The sequence below is a fragment of the Aulonocara sp. 'chitande type north' Nkhata Bay genome, linkage group LG5, assembly GCF_057382095.1.
Source record: "Aulonocara sp. 'chitande type north' Nkhata Bay isolate Kocher_YH1m ecotype deep benthic linkage group LG5, A_spYH_male_GT1.1, whole genome shotgun sequence".
NCBI classification, from domain to species: Eukaryota; Metazoa; Chordata; class Actinopteri; order Cichliformes; family Cichlidae; genus Aulonocara; species Aulonocara sp. 'chitande type north' Nkhata Bay.
Genome location: NC_141348.1, coordinates 6244460 through 6264199, shown reverse-complemented (window position 1 = coordinate 6264199; position 19740 = coordinate 6244460). Strand labels below are relative to the sequence as shown.

General features: G+C 43.4%; 1 protein-coding gene across 6 annotated transcripts in view; it reads left to right on the top strand.

Annotated features, from left to right (window-relative positions):
• The window catches only part of LOC147329784 (calcium-dependent secretion activator 1-like), a 352004-nt gene that overhangs the window by 269616 nt on the left and 62648 nt on the right, over positions 1-19740 (top strand). For 4 of the 6 annotated variants that reach the window (XR_015129022.1, XM_086291119.1, XM_086291117.1 and 1 more), the window contains 4 exons: positions 420-575; positions 2149-2317; positions 3409-3483; positions 3929-4012. Coding sequence is in view for 5 of the 6 variants with exons in the window: in XM_086291119.1 (XP_086147245.1) it covers positions 420-575; positions 2149-2317; positions 3409-3483; positions 3929-4012 (484 nt within the window). In the remaining variant the exon portion in view is untranslated. The remainder of the gene's footprint in view (positions 1-419; positions 576-2148; positions 2318-3408; positions 3484-3928; positions 4013-19740) is intronic. The other 2 variants (XM_086291120.1, XM_086291118.1) reach the window with 1 other exon arrangement.

Sequence of the window (19740 nt, the reverse complement as noted above, 5' to 3'; positions counted from 1 at the left end):
GTGTATCAAATATGATGTACTTGGTTTTACCAAGTTAATAATGTGGTCAGTGATAAGTGGGAGTGCTGCTCATCCTGGTCCAAGCAGTCCTTGCTTTCCCCCAAAAAAGGCCCTTTTGTCATCAGGAAATTGAGGATTTCATTAGTTCTGGAAAACCTGGTTTTAAATCACTTCAAAGTCACAATTAATGTCCTTTACTATGTTCTTGAAATTAGCCCAAAAATGCTTTGAGTTTGAACCCCAAATTTACGCAGTTATGACCACAGACATACAATTCATGATAAGTCTTTTGTCTTATTACTATTTTATGCATTGTAAATGAATTGTAAATGAAGTCACCATAAAAGTGATTTTTGTCTTTTATTTTGTTTGCATGAATATACACATAATGTCTAAAAATGTGTTTAATTTTTCTACAGTAATGGCTCAGGGACATCAGAAGATCTCTTCTGGAAGCTTGATGCTTTGCAGACATTCATCAGAGATCTCCACTGGCCAGAAGAAGAGTTTGGAAAACACCTTGAGACCCGACTGAAGCTGATGTCTAGTGACATGATAGAATCCTGTGTCAAACGGTAAGATGAGGTGTGACTGCTAGAAAACAGTTGTAGTGTATATATTGTAGTAGTGATATTTGAATTGAAAATGGGTTTGAAACATGACTATGGGCAGAAATCTGTGCCATCAGAAACTGAATTTGAATAAGTTAAATTTGAATTTGAATTGCTCAGATTGAATCTGAATTGTATTTTGAATAAATGCTTTTAAAAACTGAATTTGAATTAGCCTAATTTGAAATTCAATTTATTACATTATTACATTATTGAAAATGATCATCACTAAATTGAAATTGAATTTTATATTTTGAAAATGAATTGATTTGCTTTGAAACTGTATTTTATCCTTTAAAAATTTTAGCTCTCGAATAATTTCAGATTCACTTCTCACCATTCAGTTTCAGTTCCAAAATTCAGTTTTTTGGAGCTAACATCCGGTTCCAGTTCAAGAGTAATCGAGTGCAGATTAATAGAACTACGTTTTACTAGCGGACCGAAAGTGTTACCGACGGGAATCTACAGCATCTTGAGCTAGATTAAGACTTCAGAAGTCATTCGTCATGTCGAATGACCAGCGGATAAACTCTCAGGTTGGTAATAAATGTATTACATGTATAAGAACAAGCGTCATGTTAACAAATGATAGCCATACAGTAACTTTTATGCTTATTGTAGCTGTTAGCTAAAAACACTAATTTAGCGTAGTTTGCCCTGGATTCAGCTTTGACAACAAATATGATCGACTGTTTCTAGTAGAATTCCAAAGTTGTCATCTTGGACCCTCTCAGAGTACCCCCTCTGTATGCTTGCAGAGACCCCTACAGTAGGGAAACATGCAAAACGGTGTCCAAACCTTTGTGTTTTAGATTTATTTATGTCTTACACAGCATCCCAACTCTTTAGCTAACTTAATAACTTTAGCTAAAGTGAATAGTTAGTGTAATTCATTAGTGCAGCATTACTGGATCATCTCTGTTTGAAGTGGTATAATATGATATACAACTATCACTGTGTATAACTACCATAATAATTCTTAGGGTACTGAGCGCATGCTTAATTCGTTTTTTATGAATGAAAGGTGAATCTGAAATTATTCGAGAGCTACAATTTTTAAAGCATAAAATACAGTTTCAAAGCAAAGCAAATGAATTCATTTTCAAAATATAAAATTCAATTTCAATTTAGTGATGATCATTTTCAGACCAATAAATTGAATTTCAAATTAGGCTAATTCATATTCAGTTTGTAAAAGCATTTATTCAAGTTACAATTCAGATTCAATTCGATTCAAATTCAGTTTCTGATGGCACAGATTTCTGCCCATACATGACTGGTAACATGTTTGAAGAATTACTATTACAGTTTTAGGGAACTATACTTTGTGTCAGGGGAGAGGAAGAGAGGGAAAAATATAAAAGAAATGAGTGAGAAAAGTTTTTCTTTTTTTAATAACTGAACAAATGTACTAAAAGGTAGTCAGAAAAAGTAAAAATACTTCTGTAACTGGGCTATTTTCATGTTCATATGATTAGATTTCCGATATAATTGTTACTTTGGGTCATTATTGGGTCACACTTCTAAATGGCTATAGCCTGGAAAATTCCTTCACTAGGACAAGGACAGCCTTTGAGGCCAAGCTTCAGAGGAGCAGCCGGACCACAGACTTCCGAGTGCCTCAATCCATCTGCACCATGTTTAATGTCATGGTGGACGCCAAGGTCCAGTCAGCCAAGCTGTGTGCCATGGACCTGGGGCAGGAGGTAGGAAATACTAAATATCTCCCGTAAACGCATTTGCTTTCAGAGTGGATTTCCCTCCAGTTTAAAATGATTCATATTGGACATCACACAATTTAAATCTTGGATACACTTGAGGTCAAAAGTTTGAATGTCATGGTAATTTGGAGCTTAAATCTTTTAATAGATAGAGCTAAATGTTCTACAGTGTATTTTAACTTGACTTGAAGGTCCAGGACTATTCACTTCTTATTAGTGATCATGACTAACTGACAACTGGTAGTTTTTCTTTGCCACCATAAGGATTTATATTACTTGGCACAATCGTAAAGTCCAAAGACGTCAGTCTTGTAGATTTACAGGTCTCTTGAAGTTGCTTCTAAAAGACTGAAGACCACTAATTCAAACAATTGTATGTAAGTACTAGTTCTTTGGATGTATCACCACTTTGCCAAAGTTTCAAAGAAAACCCAAACTTTCACTCTGAGATGAGAGAAAATCGTTAGGTTGTTCAGAAACAACCTAACACAGAATTTGAACGACCTTACACTAGTCACCCAACAATGTGATGCTGGATGTCTGCATTTTGAAACTACAATATTGAGATGATAGACTCCAGAATCCTGCAAAATCTTAATTCACCTCAGTGTTTTCATTGGTGGTTTTTGTTTGTTTGTTTGTTTTGTTTGCAGGTCATATAAACAAGACCAGGCTGTACAAAATATACCTTGATAGGTTGGAGCTAGATTTACTCATGTGCAGCGGCTGAAAGCCTTCTTTTGACATTCAAAAGATGCTGGATTTACTGAAAGTTTTGGACAGGAGTATTTTTTTTAACTCACTTTCATGAGAAGAATATCACACAGGTTTTAGAGATGACATGCTATGAAAAATTTATTTTCACTCCTGAATAGGCAGTCAGTCCAGTCTTAAAAATATCTGCAGCTCATGCTATATATAATAACTATGCCACGGCAAATTAATAATTAAATACTATTTAGTGTAAAAACTTCCAGTGTTTCTTTTCAGTGGCTGGTGTCAAACAGAGGTTACCAAGTGTAATCTACTGAGGGTGAACAGTCTAACATTTTTTTCTTCCTCTTATTCTTCTGCAGAGGCAATATCACTCCCAAATCAACAATCTAATTGAGGAGACGGTGAAGGAGATGATTACTCTGCTAGTAGCTAAGGTACAAAAGTACACTACATGTTCCTAGCATGGTTTCAGTTCTTGTTGAAAAGACAAACAAATGACAGCAATAAAACCTAAACCAGGCATTCAAAACAACTACAGAGAGACATAATATAACAAAAAGGCTCATTTTAAACTATTACAATTTCATTTAAATGTATGAATGCATGGTTAGCCATCCGGGTAAAGAAATCATCACTCATCTGGACATAGGATTTTCAATGGAAGAGATGTTTCATCACTCATCCAAGTTAGCTCTTTAGTCTGAGGCTAAAGAAGTCACCAAAAGACACGAAAAATTCAAAAGCACCATAAAGACTTAATGAGATGAGATGATAACGACAAGAATCCAATTTTATATACGACTCACAATTTGTGATAGCTTATGTTCCCAAATGTAAAGTCATTTCTCTGAGGCTTCTTTTTCCTCTCTTCTTTCCTAGTTTGTCGTCATTCTAGAGAGTGTGTTAACCAAGCTTTCCAGATATGATGAGGGAACACTTTTCTCTTCTTTCCTGTCTTTCACAGTAAGTAGTTCATGTGTGTGTGTGTGTGTGTGTGTGTGTGTGTGTGTGTGTGTGTGTATATATAAAAAAAAAAAAACACCCAGCACGCCCCTGCGGGCGGTTTATCCTTCAAGCTCGGGTCCTCTACCAGAGGCCTGGGAGCTTGAGGGTCCTGCGCAGTATCTTAGCTGTTCCCAGGACTGCGCTCTTCTGGACAGAGATCTCCGATGTTATTCCCGGGATCTGCTGGAGCCACTCGCCTAGCTTGGGAGTCACCGCACCTAGTGCTATATATATATATATGGCCTTCTAGTAGTTTCCTGTTTGATATATTTCCACTGCACTACATCAATTACATCATATTACATTATAATGGTGTGCTCAACTTAAAACCTCAAAGAGTTTCCTTTTCAGAAGAAAACAAACTATACAGTGTTGTGAAAAAAAAGTTTGTCCCTTCCTGATTTTGTATTCTTTTGCATATTTGTCGCACTTAAATACTTCAGGTCATCAAATAAAAAAATAACTACTAGACAATGATAATACAAGTAAACTCGAAATGCAGTTTCTAAATGAAAGTGTATATGACTAGGGAGAAAAAAACCTAAACCTACCCCCACCAAATATTTTAACGAAATCATTTAACCTTTAAAGAGTTAAAAGAATTCCAGCAGTTCCTGAAAGTGGCTCTGTGCTTTTAAGTGATATTAGAGTCACCTGAGGTATGATGTCACAGCAGCCCTGTGAAAATGAAAGTTGTTTCAGAGAAGAGAGAGTGAACGAATGTGGTGGGGCTATACAGACAACAGGCATTTTTTCGGATATTTGGAGTTTTATTTTTATTTATTTTTATTTTGCTGTTTGCTTTGTTGTTTTCTGTATTTGCTTAGATTCTGATGTGTCGACCTGCCTGGGATTACCATAATCACCCTAATATCACTGAAAAAGCACAGAGTTGATGCTTTCAGGCACTGTTGGAATTTTTAGATTGCGGCAATGCTCAAGAGCTAGATAATTGGACCTAAAACTTTGGATTAAATAGCAAAGGTCTGACAAAGTGGAGTACACCAAGAGATCCTCAAGAGCCAGACATCATGCCACAATCCAAGGAAATTCAGGAACAAATGAAAAACAAAGTAATTGAGATCTCTCAGCATTAAAAAGTTTTAAAGCCATTTCTAGAGCTGCGGGACAGCAGCGAACCACAGAGAGACCCTTTATTTATAAATGAAGAAAACATGGAACAGTGGTGAACTTTCCCAGGAGCGGCCGGTCGACCAAAATTAACCGGAAGCAAAGTGATGACTCATTCAAGAGGTCACAAAGGACCCCATAACAACATCCAAAGAACTGCAGGCTTCACTTGCCTCAGTTAAGGTCAGTGTTCATGACTCCACCATAATAAAGAAGCTGGGCAAAAATGGTTCCAAAGTGAAAGCCAAAAGCAATACAAAGACTCGACTCATTTTTCCAGAAAACATGTTGATGCGTCCCCATTACACCTGGTGTAAAAGTAAGACAGCATTTGAGACAAGGAACAGCATACCAACAGTAAAATATGGTTGTCTTACTATGATGGACTGGTTCTGTTTTGCTGCCTCAGGACCTGGAAGACTTACTATGGTAAATGGAACTGTGAATTCTGCTGTCTACCCAAACATCCTGAAGGAGAATGTGACATCAACCTAAAGTGCACTTGTGTTCTGCAGCAGGACAATGATCCAAAACACACCAGCAAGTCCACCTCTGAAACGCTTAAGAAAAACAAAATGAAGACTTTGGAGTGGCCTAGTCAAAGTCCTGAACTCAGTCCTGAATCTGATTGAACTGGTGTTGAACTGTGATGTTTTTTGGGGTTTTTTTGCCTGTCCCGTTTGGATCTTTAGCCATCAGAATTGTTGTCTCAAGGCCAAGAAAAATGCCAAGCAGATTTACTTTACCAATTGGATCATCATGGCTTTACCATATTGGTCCATTTGATTGACCTTTATTATGATTATGTATTTATTTTATTTGGTTTTCGGTTGTTACAGACGGGACAGACATGACTGGGGGATAGGACAGGGAGAAAGAATTTTAAAAAAAGGGAGGGAGAGAAAGAAAAATAGAGGGGAGAAGAGACGGTGAGAAAGGGAGAAAGAAAAAAAAAGGAAAAACAAACACAACACCTGGATCACCTGTATGGAGATAAGAAAAAACAGAAGAGAAAACAAACAAGAAAGAGCAACATAATAAAAACAACACCATCACAATAAACTAGCTAACAGTAGATAACAGTAGATACTAAATATTACATGTTGTTGTGCAGCACGCAAGATCGACAGCGCACAATGTGCTTTGAGGCAGCAGCCAAGAAAGGTGTAGTTTGTGTCCGTGAACACCCGTGTGTACACCTGTGTGCATACCTGTGTGGATCAGCACGCTTGTATTCAAAAGGTTTCTCCATGTAACGATCTGCTAGGGAGTGTGGGGAGTCATAGCCCCGTCCCCCAGGGCATGAAGAAGGTATGGAGGTGATCCAGGCCCAGACATCCAGAGGCCCCAGAATAGGACCCAAGGAGGACCACCAGGGGGGCAACCATGCCACCCTCCTGCGAAGAGCTGAGGAGAGCCCCAAATAAGAGGTCACCCAGCAGCCACGGAGCAGAGGCCAGAGGGGGTTACAGTGACGTGCCCGCGGGCTCTGCCGGCAGCCAGCTGTGCCAGAGGGGACCGGGCCTCAGGCCCAGAGGCCAGAGGTCTGAGGGCATCCCACTCCCCGGAAGGGGTCCAGCCGAGCCACAGGTGCCAGGCCCCGCCAATCGGCCACATACATGAGCGCCCAGCCCCAGACACCAAGAACCACCAACACACCAACGTCTGAGGGCATCAGCCACCGGCAGGGAGTGTGGTGAGGGGAGATAGACCCTGTGGTGAGGGGAGATAGGCCTCCATACCTCGAAGAGCCTGAGATATTCCCAGAGAGGTGGAGTCTAAGACCCAAATTGACATATAGACACAGACGAACAGGCGCACGCAGACACAAACGTGCATTCCCACCTCCAGACAGATATAAATAGACACTGCACACACATTCACACTCCCCAAACATACTCTATATCCCAGGTCCGGGTACCCCTGCCCCCAGAGGGGCAAACCGTACCCAGACCCAGGAGATGTAACCCATCTGTCTGGGGTGGAGCAAAGCAGACCGCCTCCGTATCTACAGTAGCGGGGAGGCCCCACATCCCAGACCCCAATCCGATGGCCAGCACCTCCTCCCAGCCCCCCAGCCCTGACGGTTAACAGAACGAGGGCATGGTGCTTCCTGCCAGAGAGCAGCACGTCTCCTCCCGAAAACCCTCAGTGTCTATATGCATTTAAAAATGAGGGTAGGGCAGTAGACACCCCCACACTCTGGAACCCACCAGGGCAAGGGGGCCCAGGCTAATGCAGACCGGGGCCCACAGCAGCACCACCCGGCCCCACAGAGTCCGGGGCAGCCCAGAAAACTCTCCTGAGTTTTTCTGATAGCCGGTGGTAGCCGGTGTATCAGAAAAACTCAGGAGAGTTTTCTCCAAGCATGACATCCCGGTGCATTTCAGACCCAGCAACACGCTCAGACAAAAACTGGTTCACCCGAAAGACAAAACGCCAAAACACATGCCCAATGTGGTGTATGCTGTACAGTGCAGCGAGGAATGCCCAGATCTCTACATTGGAGAGACCAAACAGCCACTTCACAAGCGCATGGCACAACACAGAAGAGCCACCTCCACAGGACAAGACTCAGCTGTCCATCTGCATCTTAAGGATAAAGGACACTCTTTCGAGGATGCCAATGTTCACATTTTGGACAGAGAGGACAGATGGTTTGAAAGAGGAGTGAAAGAAGCCATCTATAATCCAGTTTTGAGTTCCCTCCCCAGATGCCTTAACGCCCACTCACATCCTGGGACATCTGACCTCAGGAATTCGCATGATAAGGTGGGGCCAGGTTTCACAATGTGCTCACCCGAAACCCTGGCTGATTGGGACCCACAGCCAGTTTCACACCTTGGCTCAGGCAATTAGAGGATCATCAGGGGGTCCTTTTGTCCCTCTGTGGGGGGAAACTCCCACTAGGTTTAAATCTGGGACTCTCCACCATTTGACCTTAGAACTGAAGAAGTTTCTCGGATGAGAGGTGAAACGTCTTCAAGCAACTTAAAGAAGTCCAGACGCTTTTCTTTGAAAGCTTTGACCCCTCTACATTGTAGCCACAGCTGCCCTGGGGCGCACTGACAGAGGCGAGGCTGCCGGACACTGGCGCCACCGGGCCCTCTGACCACCACCAGTAGGCAAACACGGGGTTAGTATCTTGCCCAAGGATATTTGGCATGCAGCCAGGAGGCAGCCTGGGATCAAACCACCGACCTTCTGATTAGTGGCTGACCTGCTCTGCCACCTGAGCTACAGGTGTTTTGTTTTTCTATGAAAACATATATTCTCTAGTTCTATTTTGACTTCATTAGACATACTCATTGATTTACTTCTGTGAGTAGAAGAGCATGCATCAGCATTGAGCTCTGTGCCTCTGTCACCAAACAGCAATGGCAAAATTGCTCAGAGCTTCTAAAGAAAACATCAGAAACCAGTGGATGGTAGTTTTAACCTCCTAAAAACCATCTTTTACTGTAGTGTTGTATATGTTTCCTTTTTCTATTGCAAAGACAATTGACATGCGAGGTTCTACTGGCCTTTGCATTAGTAGCTGGCAGCTACCTAAACTAGCTATGATCTGAGATATTAAGTTATTATAAAAGCTGATGTAACCCAGTGAGTTTACATGACTCAGTAATGCACTACAACATGTTATTGTTAATTGGGATTTATCATTACTCTGTTAATCACTGAGTTGATCAAAAATGAATCAATAATAAAAGATAAATACTATAAATATAAGAATAAAACCCAAAGAGTATATTTAACACCCCTACTGGTTAGGAAGGAACAAGCCCCGCCTTCCCCTGCTCTGTACCGTCACGTGCTCAGACACAGAGAGAGACGGAGGTGCACGAGACCATCGCTGATTTTCACCGCCAAGCTTTTCGCTGGAAAATAACTATTAACTTGATAAATTGAGCAAATATCCATACCGGAGATCTGCATGGACCTTGGAGAAACGGACCTGATTTATTGTGAACATTTCGGACCTTGAAACCATCGCGATCTGCATGGGAGCGGATGAAGTGGACAAGATCCTCTCTGAGAGTTGAACATTAGAAGTGTGCTGGCTAGGTTTTTTTTTTATGGGATCGTGAGACCTGGATCTCTTCCTGACGAGGAAGATGGCGAGCCTTTCCCTTTGAACCGAACCACAGCCATTCCGAGTTGGCCCAGAAGGGCAGGTTGCTCTTCTCTCACGAACAATTGCAACAGTGCGGTAGGACGAAATCGCACCAATCACAACCTATTGGATTTGACTTGACTGAACACTGACTATTAAGCCGGCAAGACTGACATATCTGAGCTCAGATAGGATTCTGATTGTTATTATTATTGCTGTCACTGTATTTTATTTTATGATTTCATTCCTGTTCATGAAATGCTGTTAAATTGTTGCTAAATAGTTTAATACAATTCATAGCAACTTTACCTGTGGCTCCAGTCATTCTTCTCCACGCAACTCACTTTATCCCTCCTACGAATCTAGCTACTGGCCCATTCTCTCCATCTTACTTTAATTTCCCCTACCCTATCCTGTACTTGGCTATAGAAAGTGGCGAGCCAGCCAGGAGGGTTTGCAGAGTTGTTAGTCCACCCAAAATTTAATAAAACATTTAAGAGTGCTTGGAGCTTCACAGTGACTTGTTTTTTTTTTCTACTGGTACTTTTACGTGTCCTAACAATGGAAGTTGTGAAAACAGAGAATGTTAAAGTTCAAAATGCTGTCTTGGTCAGTGGTTTAACTAACACAGACATTGATAAAGAAATAATTGAGTTCTTAGAAGCTTTCGGTCCTGTCAGTAGGCAGATTAAGCTACCAACTGGTGGTCAGATTATTGTGGAATTTCAACATGAGGCTACTGCTAAAGAACTAGAGAAAAGATATTTGCCTTATGACAGACCTTGCACTGTGAAACCTGAAGTTGTCTATCACGTTCGAGACCTAGCCAGTGCGTATAGCATTGAAATCAGCTCATCAGCTACTGTAACTTACCTGTCACAGCTTAAAGATGTGGCAGCACGAAGCAACCGATCGTTTAAAGACCTTTTGATGGATGAACTAGCTAAAATTGGCAAGTCATTGGGAGGGGATGTCCACACAGTTGAGCCTTCCACTGAACAAGAGCCAGTGCCCCACAGTGATGAGGCCCTACCTTCTCCCCCTTTAACACCCAATAGCAATCATGTGAGTGCCTTGAATACTCACCCACCGGCAGAGGCCGAGAAACAAACCCCTCAGATTCCCACCGACCTTTTAAGCACACCTGAAGTGCAGCGGGTTATTGTAGAGCACATTGTTAAAAGCAGTGAAGTCATTCCCCCACCAAACTCGCAATACCGCAATACAGACTGAAACCTTTTTCAGGGAGAGTTCCACATCCTCCTTTCGAAACTGACTATGACACTTGGCGCAGCAGCGTAGAGTTTTGCTTGACTGGTCCCTCGCTCACCGAAACTCAAGTTGTGCGAAAGATTGTTGAAAGTCTTTCACCCCCTGCAGCGGACCTGGTGGAAGCTCTTGGTCCAAAAGCAAACCCCAAAATTTACCTTGAACATCTTGATTCTGCCTATGCAACTGTAGAGGACGGTGACGAACTCTTTGCTCGCTTCTTAAACACCAATCAAAATGGAGGTGAAAAACCCTCACATTACCTGCAAAGATTGCACACAGTGTTAAACCTAGTCATAAAAAGAGACGGAATTGCTTCTAGTGACATCAATAAACAGCTCCTGAGACAGTTTTGTAGAGGGTGTTGGGACAGCTCATTGATTGCAAACCTTCAACTTGAACAAAAGAAAGACGACCCACCTCATTTTGCAGAGCTACTCCTCCACCTACGCACCGAGGAGGACAAACAGGCAAGTAAAGCAACCCGCATGACACAACATTTGGGGATCCAAAAGACTCGTGTTTATTCTAACGTGCAAACCACACGCTCTCAAGGTAGGAACGATTATGAGCATGAAATGGACAGCAATTCGTCTGACCTCCAGAAGCAAATTGCAGACCTCAGGTCTCAAATCGCACAGCTCAGAGCTGACAAAACAGAGAAAAGATCGCAGAAACTTCAAAAGGAAACAAAAAGGAACACAAGTACCAAAACTCAGAACAAGCCGGGACAGATACCACAAATTGCTGCAGTGTCAGCCAAACCCAAACCTGGATACTGTTTCAAGTGTGGAGAAGATGGTCATATCGCTTCCAGCTGTAGTTGTCACGGTCTGCGGAGGCAGACCGTGCGGGAATGTGTATGGTGGACCCAGGTGCGAACACAAGCGAGGATGCAGGAGTGGATTTAAACAAAAGCGAGCCTTTTATTATGGCTGATGAAAGGAACAAAACAGAGTGAAGGCAGCATATGAGTAGTAGCTCAACAGAAACCTAAACTGGACAAACTAAGGAAAGGCTATGGCTGGAAATACGGAACACAGAGGGTGTGAACACAGAGGGTGTGAACACAGACGACGCGACACAGACTGTATGAAACACAGAGACTAAATACACATGAGGGATGATCAGGGGAAGTGGATGCACACGGGGAACACAGGTGACACTGATAATCATAACAAGACACGGCAGGAGTGAACGTAACACTGATGGGAGATGGGCAAAGTAAAACAGGAAGTACACAGAGGTTCAAACAGGAGGAGAGAGAGCACGGGGAGAACGCAGACATAACGGGCTGGGGAAAACATAGAATAAAACACAAAGAGAGACGAGGGCTCATAAATACACAGAGGGGCACACAGGGGGTAAGAGTCACGAAGGGAAAACACATAAGGAACAACGTAACAGATCAACCCAGGAAGCATGGCCTAAATAAAGAACAAAATACAAAAATACATGAAAACTAAGAATACTGGGCCCACATGGCCCAGGACCATGACAGTAGTAATGATCCCAACCCAGCATTAGTAGCAGCTAAAAGGAATGCCCTCAGACAAAAGCAGCGAGAATGGGAAATATCCAGACCAGTTGATGAGTCCTTTAATTTAAACTAGAAGGAGCCCCTGTCGCAGGACAGATGGGTGCTAAACCTGAACCAAGTCCCACTAAGAAATGTCTGTGAAGGTTCTCAGTCATCCAGGTCATCGTAGTCAAAGGAGCTTGCAAAGAAAAGCGTCTGGACTTCTTTAAGTTACTTGAAGACATTTCACCTCTCATCCGAGAAGCTTCTTCAGTTTTAAGGTCAAATGGTGGAGAGTCCCAGATATAAACCTAGTGGGAGTTTCCCCCCACAGAGGCACAAAAGGACCCCCTGATGATCCTCTAATTGCCTGAGCCAAGGTGTGAAACTGGCTGTGGGTCCCAATCAGCCAGGGTTTCGGGTGAGCACATTGAGGTACTGGTCCGTGTGTGTGGGCTTCCGGTAAACTTCGATGTTGAGGTTGCCATTCTCTTCAATGTGCACCGCGCAGTCCGGGAAAGGCAAACAGTTGTCCTTTGTGTCTTCCTTGGTGAACTTGATGTTTTTATCCACAGCGTTAATGTGCGCAGTGAAGGATTCCACTTCTTGTGTCTTGATTTTGACCCAGGTGTCGTCTACATATCTGTACCAGTGGCTGGGTACTCTTCCTTTGAAAGAGCCAAGAGGCTTCCTTTCCACTTCCTCCATGTAAAGGTTGGCTACAATAGGTGACACGGGGGAGCCCATGGCACAGCCATGTTTTTGTCTGTAAAAGCCACTAAGAAAAAGACAACAAAAGCCCAAAGTGAAACGCCTAATGTTCACTCAGTGCCTAAACTTCCCAAAAGACTTGTGGGTAGAAAATGCACAGCCAGAGTTGTTATCAACGGCGTTGAATGTAGTTGCTTGCTTGACTCAGGCTCTCAAGTAACCACTATTGCCAAATCCTTCTATCAAGAACACTTACCTGATCATCCTATAAAACCCATCAGTGATCTCCTAGAGGTCGAAGGTGCAAATGGTCAGACAGTCCCTTACTTGGGATACATTGAGACGAGTATCATGTTCCCCAAAGATCTCGATCAGTCAGAGTTTGAACTATCTACTCTTGCCTTAGTTGTCCCTGACATTCGCTTAAACTCAGACACACCTCTACTAATTGGCACAAATACACTTGACCCCTTATATGAGCATCTTTGTGTGAGCACCTTACCTGACTTTAAGGTACTCCCTTATGGATACCAACAAGTGCTAAATACAATAGCATCCAGAAAAAGACAAACTGACAGTGGCAAGATCGGCTTGGTAAAACTTCAAAGTAGAACCCAAGAAGTCCTTCCTGCAAATCAAAAGCTACTAGTGGAAGGTTTTATGCATGCTAGCCACGCTAAGCCTGAACAGTGTGCACTTATTGAACAGCCCACTACCGGCTCCCTACCTGGTGGTGTGTTTGTAGATTGTTGCCTTATATCTCTGCCAAAGCACGGACCTTATAAAGTTCCTGTGTTGCTGAGAAACGAGACTAACCATGACATTACATTGCCCACTACCTGTGTAATTGCTGAGTTAGTTGCCCCTGACTGTGTCATGCCATGTCCTGAGCCTGAGAAAGGTGACCAAAAGGTGTCTGCAACGTGTAACTCTCAGCAGCAGACTTCAACCTCAAGACCCCCTCTCAGTTTCGACTTTGGTGAATCACCACTATCTGAAGAGTGGAAAGAGAAGATAGCTGAAAAGCTAAACACCTTCTCTGATGTTTTCTCACACAATGATCTGGACTTTGGGCATGCCACACATGTAAAACATCACATCAACTTAAAAGACGAAACCCCCTTCAAACAGAGATCTCGCCCGATTCATCCCCATGATTACGAGGCAGTTAAAAAGCACTTACAAGCCCTCTTAGATGCAGGCATAATCAGAGAATCTGAATCTCCATTCTCATCACCGATAGTGGTGGTCCGCAAAAAGAATGGTGATGTGCGGTTATGCATTGATTTTAGGAAGCTTAACTTGCAGACCATCCGCGGTGCCTATGCCTTGCCAAACTTAGAGGAGTCATTTTCTGCTCTTGCAGGATCTCAGTGGTTCTCTGTGATGGACCTTAAGTCAGGGTACTATCAAATCGAGATGTGTGAAGAAGATAAGCCAAAGACAGCCTTCGTGTGCCCCTTCGGCTTCTACGAATTCAATCGTATGCCCCAGGGAATAACAAATGCCCCAAGCACTTTCCAAAGGCTTATGGAAAAGGGTATGAAAGACATCAATCTGAAAGAAGTGTTAGTCTTTTTGGATGATTTGATAGTCTTTCCCAGTTCCCTTGAAGATCATGAGACCCGACTCATTCATGTTCTTGAGCGACTAAGAGAGTACGGGCTGAAATTCTCGCCCGACAAATGTCGTTTTCTTCCAAACAGCAGTCCATTATCTAGGCCACATTGTATATAGAGACGGCGTAAAGACTGACCACGAAAAAACTGAAGCACTCAAGACTTGGCCGAGACCCCAAACCTTAAAAGAACTCCAATCGTTTCTTGGTTTTACCGGTTTTTACCGGAGATTTGTCAAAGATTACTCAAAAATTGTCAAGCCCCTCACCTCCCTCACAGCTGGCTATCCTCCGAGACGAAAGCATTGTAAAAACCCACCCAGTGATCCAAAGTATCTTAACCCCAAAGAACCCTTTGGTAATCGTTGGGGACCAAAGTGCCAGAAATCGTTTCAGACTATTATTGAAAAACTCACCACCTCACCAGTCCTTGGGTATGCTGATGCAAAGCTACCTTACCTGGTACACACAGATGCCAGTACAACCGGACTTGGGGCAGCTCTTTATCAAGTGCAGAATGGAACCACACATGTTATAGCCTATGCAAGTCGTGGTCTATCCCGTAGTGAAGCTAGATACCCCGCCCACAAGTTAGAATTTATAGCTTTAAAGTGGGCCATAACTGACAAGTTTCATGACTATTTATATGGGAACACATTCACAGTCATCACCGACAATAACCCATTTTTTTTTCTTGCTTCAGCTCTCAGCGAAGGCGGTCGCACTTTTCTCCTCTCCTCCTCACCCTTATCTTCCCTGCTTAGCCTCTATGTCCTTGTCTTGTCTTGTGTGCATTACTTTCCCTGGAATAGCCTCCCACTGTCATTCTCTAAAACCTAAAAGAGAATTATAGATTTGATCAACTGGTCTCTGAATGCTATTGACACCCTTTTCTCAACGAGAAATCTGGGCTCGGGAGAGCCTGAGTGCCCTGGAGGGACTTTCCCTGCCGGATACACGATGGACGGGTGGCAGAACTGGAGGATCATGTGCCTAGGGGGACTGTCGATCGAGGATGCTGAAGATATCTATCTATTCGGAACCGTGATAACAGGGTTCATGCTGATCGGAGTTGGCTTAGCCCTGGTTTATCGGAGAAATAAGAGAGCGGAACCGGCTGTTCAAACCCCCCCAAGGCTGCCCGCTGGAATCGAAATGGAATGAGGCGCAACCTCTCACAACGAACGTAATATGGTCAACACCTTGGAGACGCTTGCAGCTGCTGTGAAGGCTCAAAACAACACCATTGAGCGTATGGGGGGATACATCAGAGAGAGGCCTGCTCAAAATGAGACCCTTGAGCGACAGTTGGAAGACATCGCGGAACGGATCACTGCAGTTGTGAGGTCTCAGAGTCAAAAGAATGATAACACCATGGAACAGAAGTTTGATACCATCATGGGGAGGCTCGCGACTCTCCAACGGGAGATTGAGAGACCAGCGTCGGAGTGTTAAAGAGCAGCCTGAAAATTCTCCTGGGCTGCTCGCATGGAAATTAACAAAATCAACATGAACATTGCGGATCCCCATCACGGCGCCAGCTGCAGGCCCAAGGCTGGAGCCGAACAATCACTCCCTGATAACGACTGTGTTACGGCTATTCTTCCCATCCCATGCAAGAACACCTGGATTGGCTGGAGGACTGTTTACTTAGCCTGATAGGCCGAAGGACACTGTTTCAGCTGAACTATGGACACGCACACACATACACTTACACTGATAGGCACTCACTCATCCCCCCTCCCTTTCCAACGCCTTCGATGCTTGTTTACTGCGAGGGAACACAGCGGGTCTGTGTGCCGCGCTGGAATGATAGCGCTGTGCAGGGCGGCTGCTGTGTTCGCTTCGGATTACTCCTCACCCCCCACCCACCCCTGTGGCTTGTCATATCTTCACAATGTTGTGCTGTGGACATTTATGTGCTTTTTTGTGCAGAGGAGTTTTTTTGTTTCCTGTTCTCATGCTGTCCTACCATGGAAGCACAGCATGAGTAGGGGTCTCTTTTTTTCCTCTTTTACTTTCCCCATTGTAGTGTACATTTCAATGTTTTTTTCTCTGATTCTACCAATCTCCGACCTGTATCCCCATGTAATGTTTGTGCTATATGTGTAAGGTCGGGGGGGGGGTCCCATTTCACTGCAGGGCAACCTGCATGTGACGAATAAAGCTTTGATTGATTGATTGATTGATTGATTGATTGATTGATTGACTTACCTTCTGACCACAGCAAAGCTTGATGCCACGAGTTATCGTTGGTTTGCTGCATTGTCCACCTATAACTTTGACATTAAGTACAGAGCTGGGAGACAAAATCTTGATGCAGATGGACTATCTAGGAAACCACATGACAAACCTGAAGACGATCCAGTTTTTATTGAGGAATGTCAATGCATTGACAAGTTCAGATCCCATCTCTTGTCCTCAGTCAAAGATGTCGAGCTCCAACTTCAATCCGATACCGTGATGGCAGCCTGTCAAAGACATATGGCCATGGATCAGACTGAACCCTCTTGTGCTCTAGTCCAGTCACTTGCCATGTCTGCAGTTGCCATTCCAGACATGTTTCAAGAAGAAGGCAATGATAACAATCTCCTAGTAAAGTCATCAAGCTGCTGGCAGCTGACTCACGTCCACCAGCCACTACTAAGTCTGAGTCTTATTTTTAAGGGAGTGGAAACGTCTTGACCTCCAAAATGACTTACTGTACCGGAAACGCCAGTTGGGGCCATTGTTGCAGTAAGTCCTTCGTGATTCCTTACGCCCTACAGTTATGCTTAATCTTCATGACAGCATGGGGCATTTAGGGGTCGAACGCACACTGGAACTCATTCGGTCACGTCTCTACTGGCCAAAAATGGCAATTGATGTCAAAAAGAAAGTGAAAGCTTGCGAGAGATGTGTCCGTAGAAAAGCCCTGCCAGATAAGGCTGCTCCTCTGGTAAACATTAAAACTTCCAGGCCCATGGAGCTAGTCTGCATGGACTTCCTCTCAATAGAACCCGACAGTAAAAATACTAAAGATGTCCTAGTGATCACGGATCATTTTACAAAGTATGCTGTGTCCATTCCAACCAAAGACCAGAAAGCCACCACCGTTGCAAAGAACTTATGGGAGAACTTCCTAGTTCATTAAGGCTTTCCAGAGCGACTTCATAGCGATCAAGGGAGCGACTTTGAATCGCGTACAATCAAAGAACTGTGCTCTCTGCTCGGTATCCGCAAAGTCCGAACAAGTCCTTATCATCCTCGTGGCAACCCTGTTGAGCGATACAATTGCATGTTACTCAGTATGCTTGGTACCTTGAAAGACACCGAGAAACATCACTGGCGTGACTTCGTAAAACCACTTACTCACGCTTATAACTGTACAAAAAGTGATGTGACAGGCTATTCTCCTTATGAGTTAATGTTTGGTAGACAGCCTCGCTTGCCCATTGATATTGCCTTTGGCCTGCCACAGCCAAACAAGCCACAGCTGACTCACTCTCAATACGTCAAGCAGTTGAAAAGCTACCTCGAACAGAGCTACGAAATAGCCATCAAAAACTCCCAGAAAATAGCTGACAAAAACAAGAAACCGTTTGACAAAATCATCCGTGAATCCACACTACATGTGGGAGACCAAGTCTTGGTTCGAAATCTCCGCCTGAGAGAGAAGCACAAATTAGCGGACAAATGGGAGCAAACGGTGTATATTGTTACCAAACAGATGGAAAACTTACCAGTATATACTGTAAAACCGGAAAACGGAGATGGACCCAACAGAACGCTCCACAGAGATCTGTTACTTCCCTGTGGATTTCTCTCACCAACAGAGCATAAACCCGAGTGAGTCACAAAAACTAACAGACCACGCACAAGACAAAGTTCAGCTTCGGAAGTTGACTCCGACCAAACATTTGAGAAGAGGAAGATGAGTTTTATTACCCTGAACCTCCACAAGTGAAAGACAGACATTTTTACCAAGTATGTACCATACCGCCAACACAAGGATTCAAACAAAACAAATATCCTGTAAATGATAACGAACAACCTAACACATTACCGGACATGACAGACTTACCTGAGCATGAAACTGAAACATACTTACCTGAAGGCGAAATTGGAAGTTCAACTGACACCAACTTACCTCAAATGGACAGTGAAACAGACCTACCTCAGACAGAACGTGAAAGTGAAGCAAACTTACCACCAAGTGAAAGTGACACAAGCCTACAAAACAACACACCAAGTGAGTCTGAAACAGACACTCGAAAAGACAAAAATGTTTTGTCGACCAGTCTGTCAGATTCACCGTTGTCAGAGAACTCAACTCATCAACTTTCACCTGAAAGACAAGTTGAAAATGATGATGAACCTGAAACCTTGCAAACAGAAACACAGATCAGAAGATCTGAAAGAATTCGCCAACCATCCCAAAGACTCACTTATCCTCAGCTAGGTAACCCACTAGTAACAGTGGTTAAATCACTCTTTCAAGGATTGAACAAAGCTTTCATCGACTCCCTTGCTAATGATGTTGCCTATTCCACCAGAGCCATGCACGGGGACGTGCATGAGATTTAAGGGGGGAGGATGTAACCCAGTGAGTTTACACGACTCAGTAATGCACTACAACATGTTATTGTTAATTGGGATTTATCATTACTCTGTTAATCACTGAGTTGATCAAAAATGAATCAATAATAAAAGATAAATACTATAAATATAAGAATAAAACCCAAAGAGTATATTTAACACCCCTACTGGTTAGGAAGGAACAAGCCCCGCCTTCCCCTGCTCTGTACCGTCACGTGCTCAGACGGAGGTGCACGAGACCATCGCTGATTTTCACCGCCAAGCTTTTCGCTGGAAAATAACTATTAACTTGATAAATTGAGCAAATATCCATACCGGAGATCTGCATGGACCTTGGAGAAACGGACCTGATTTATTGTGAACATTTCGGACCTTGAAACCATCGCGATCTGCATGGGAGCGGATGAAGTGGACAAGATCCTCTCTGAGAGTTGAACATTAGAAGTGTGCTGGCTAGGTTTTTTTTTATGGGATCGTGAGACCTGGATCTCTTCCTGACGAGGAAGATGGCGAGCCTTTCCCTTTGAACCGAACCACAGCCATTCCGAGTTGGCCCAGAAGGGCAGGTTGCTCTTCTCTCACGAACAATTGCAACAGTGCGGTAGGACGAAATCGCACCAATCACAACCTATTGGATTTGACTTGACTGAACACTGACTATTAAGCCGGCAAGACTGACATATCTGAGCTCAGATAGGATTCTGATTGTTATTATTATTGCTGTCACTGTATTTTATTTTATGATT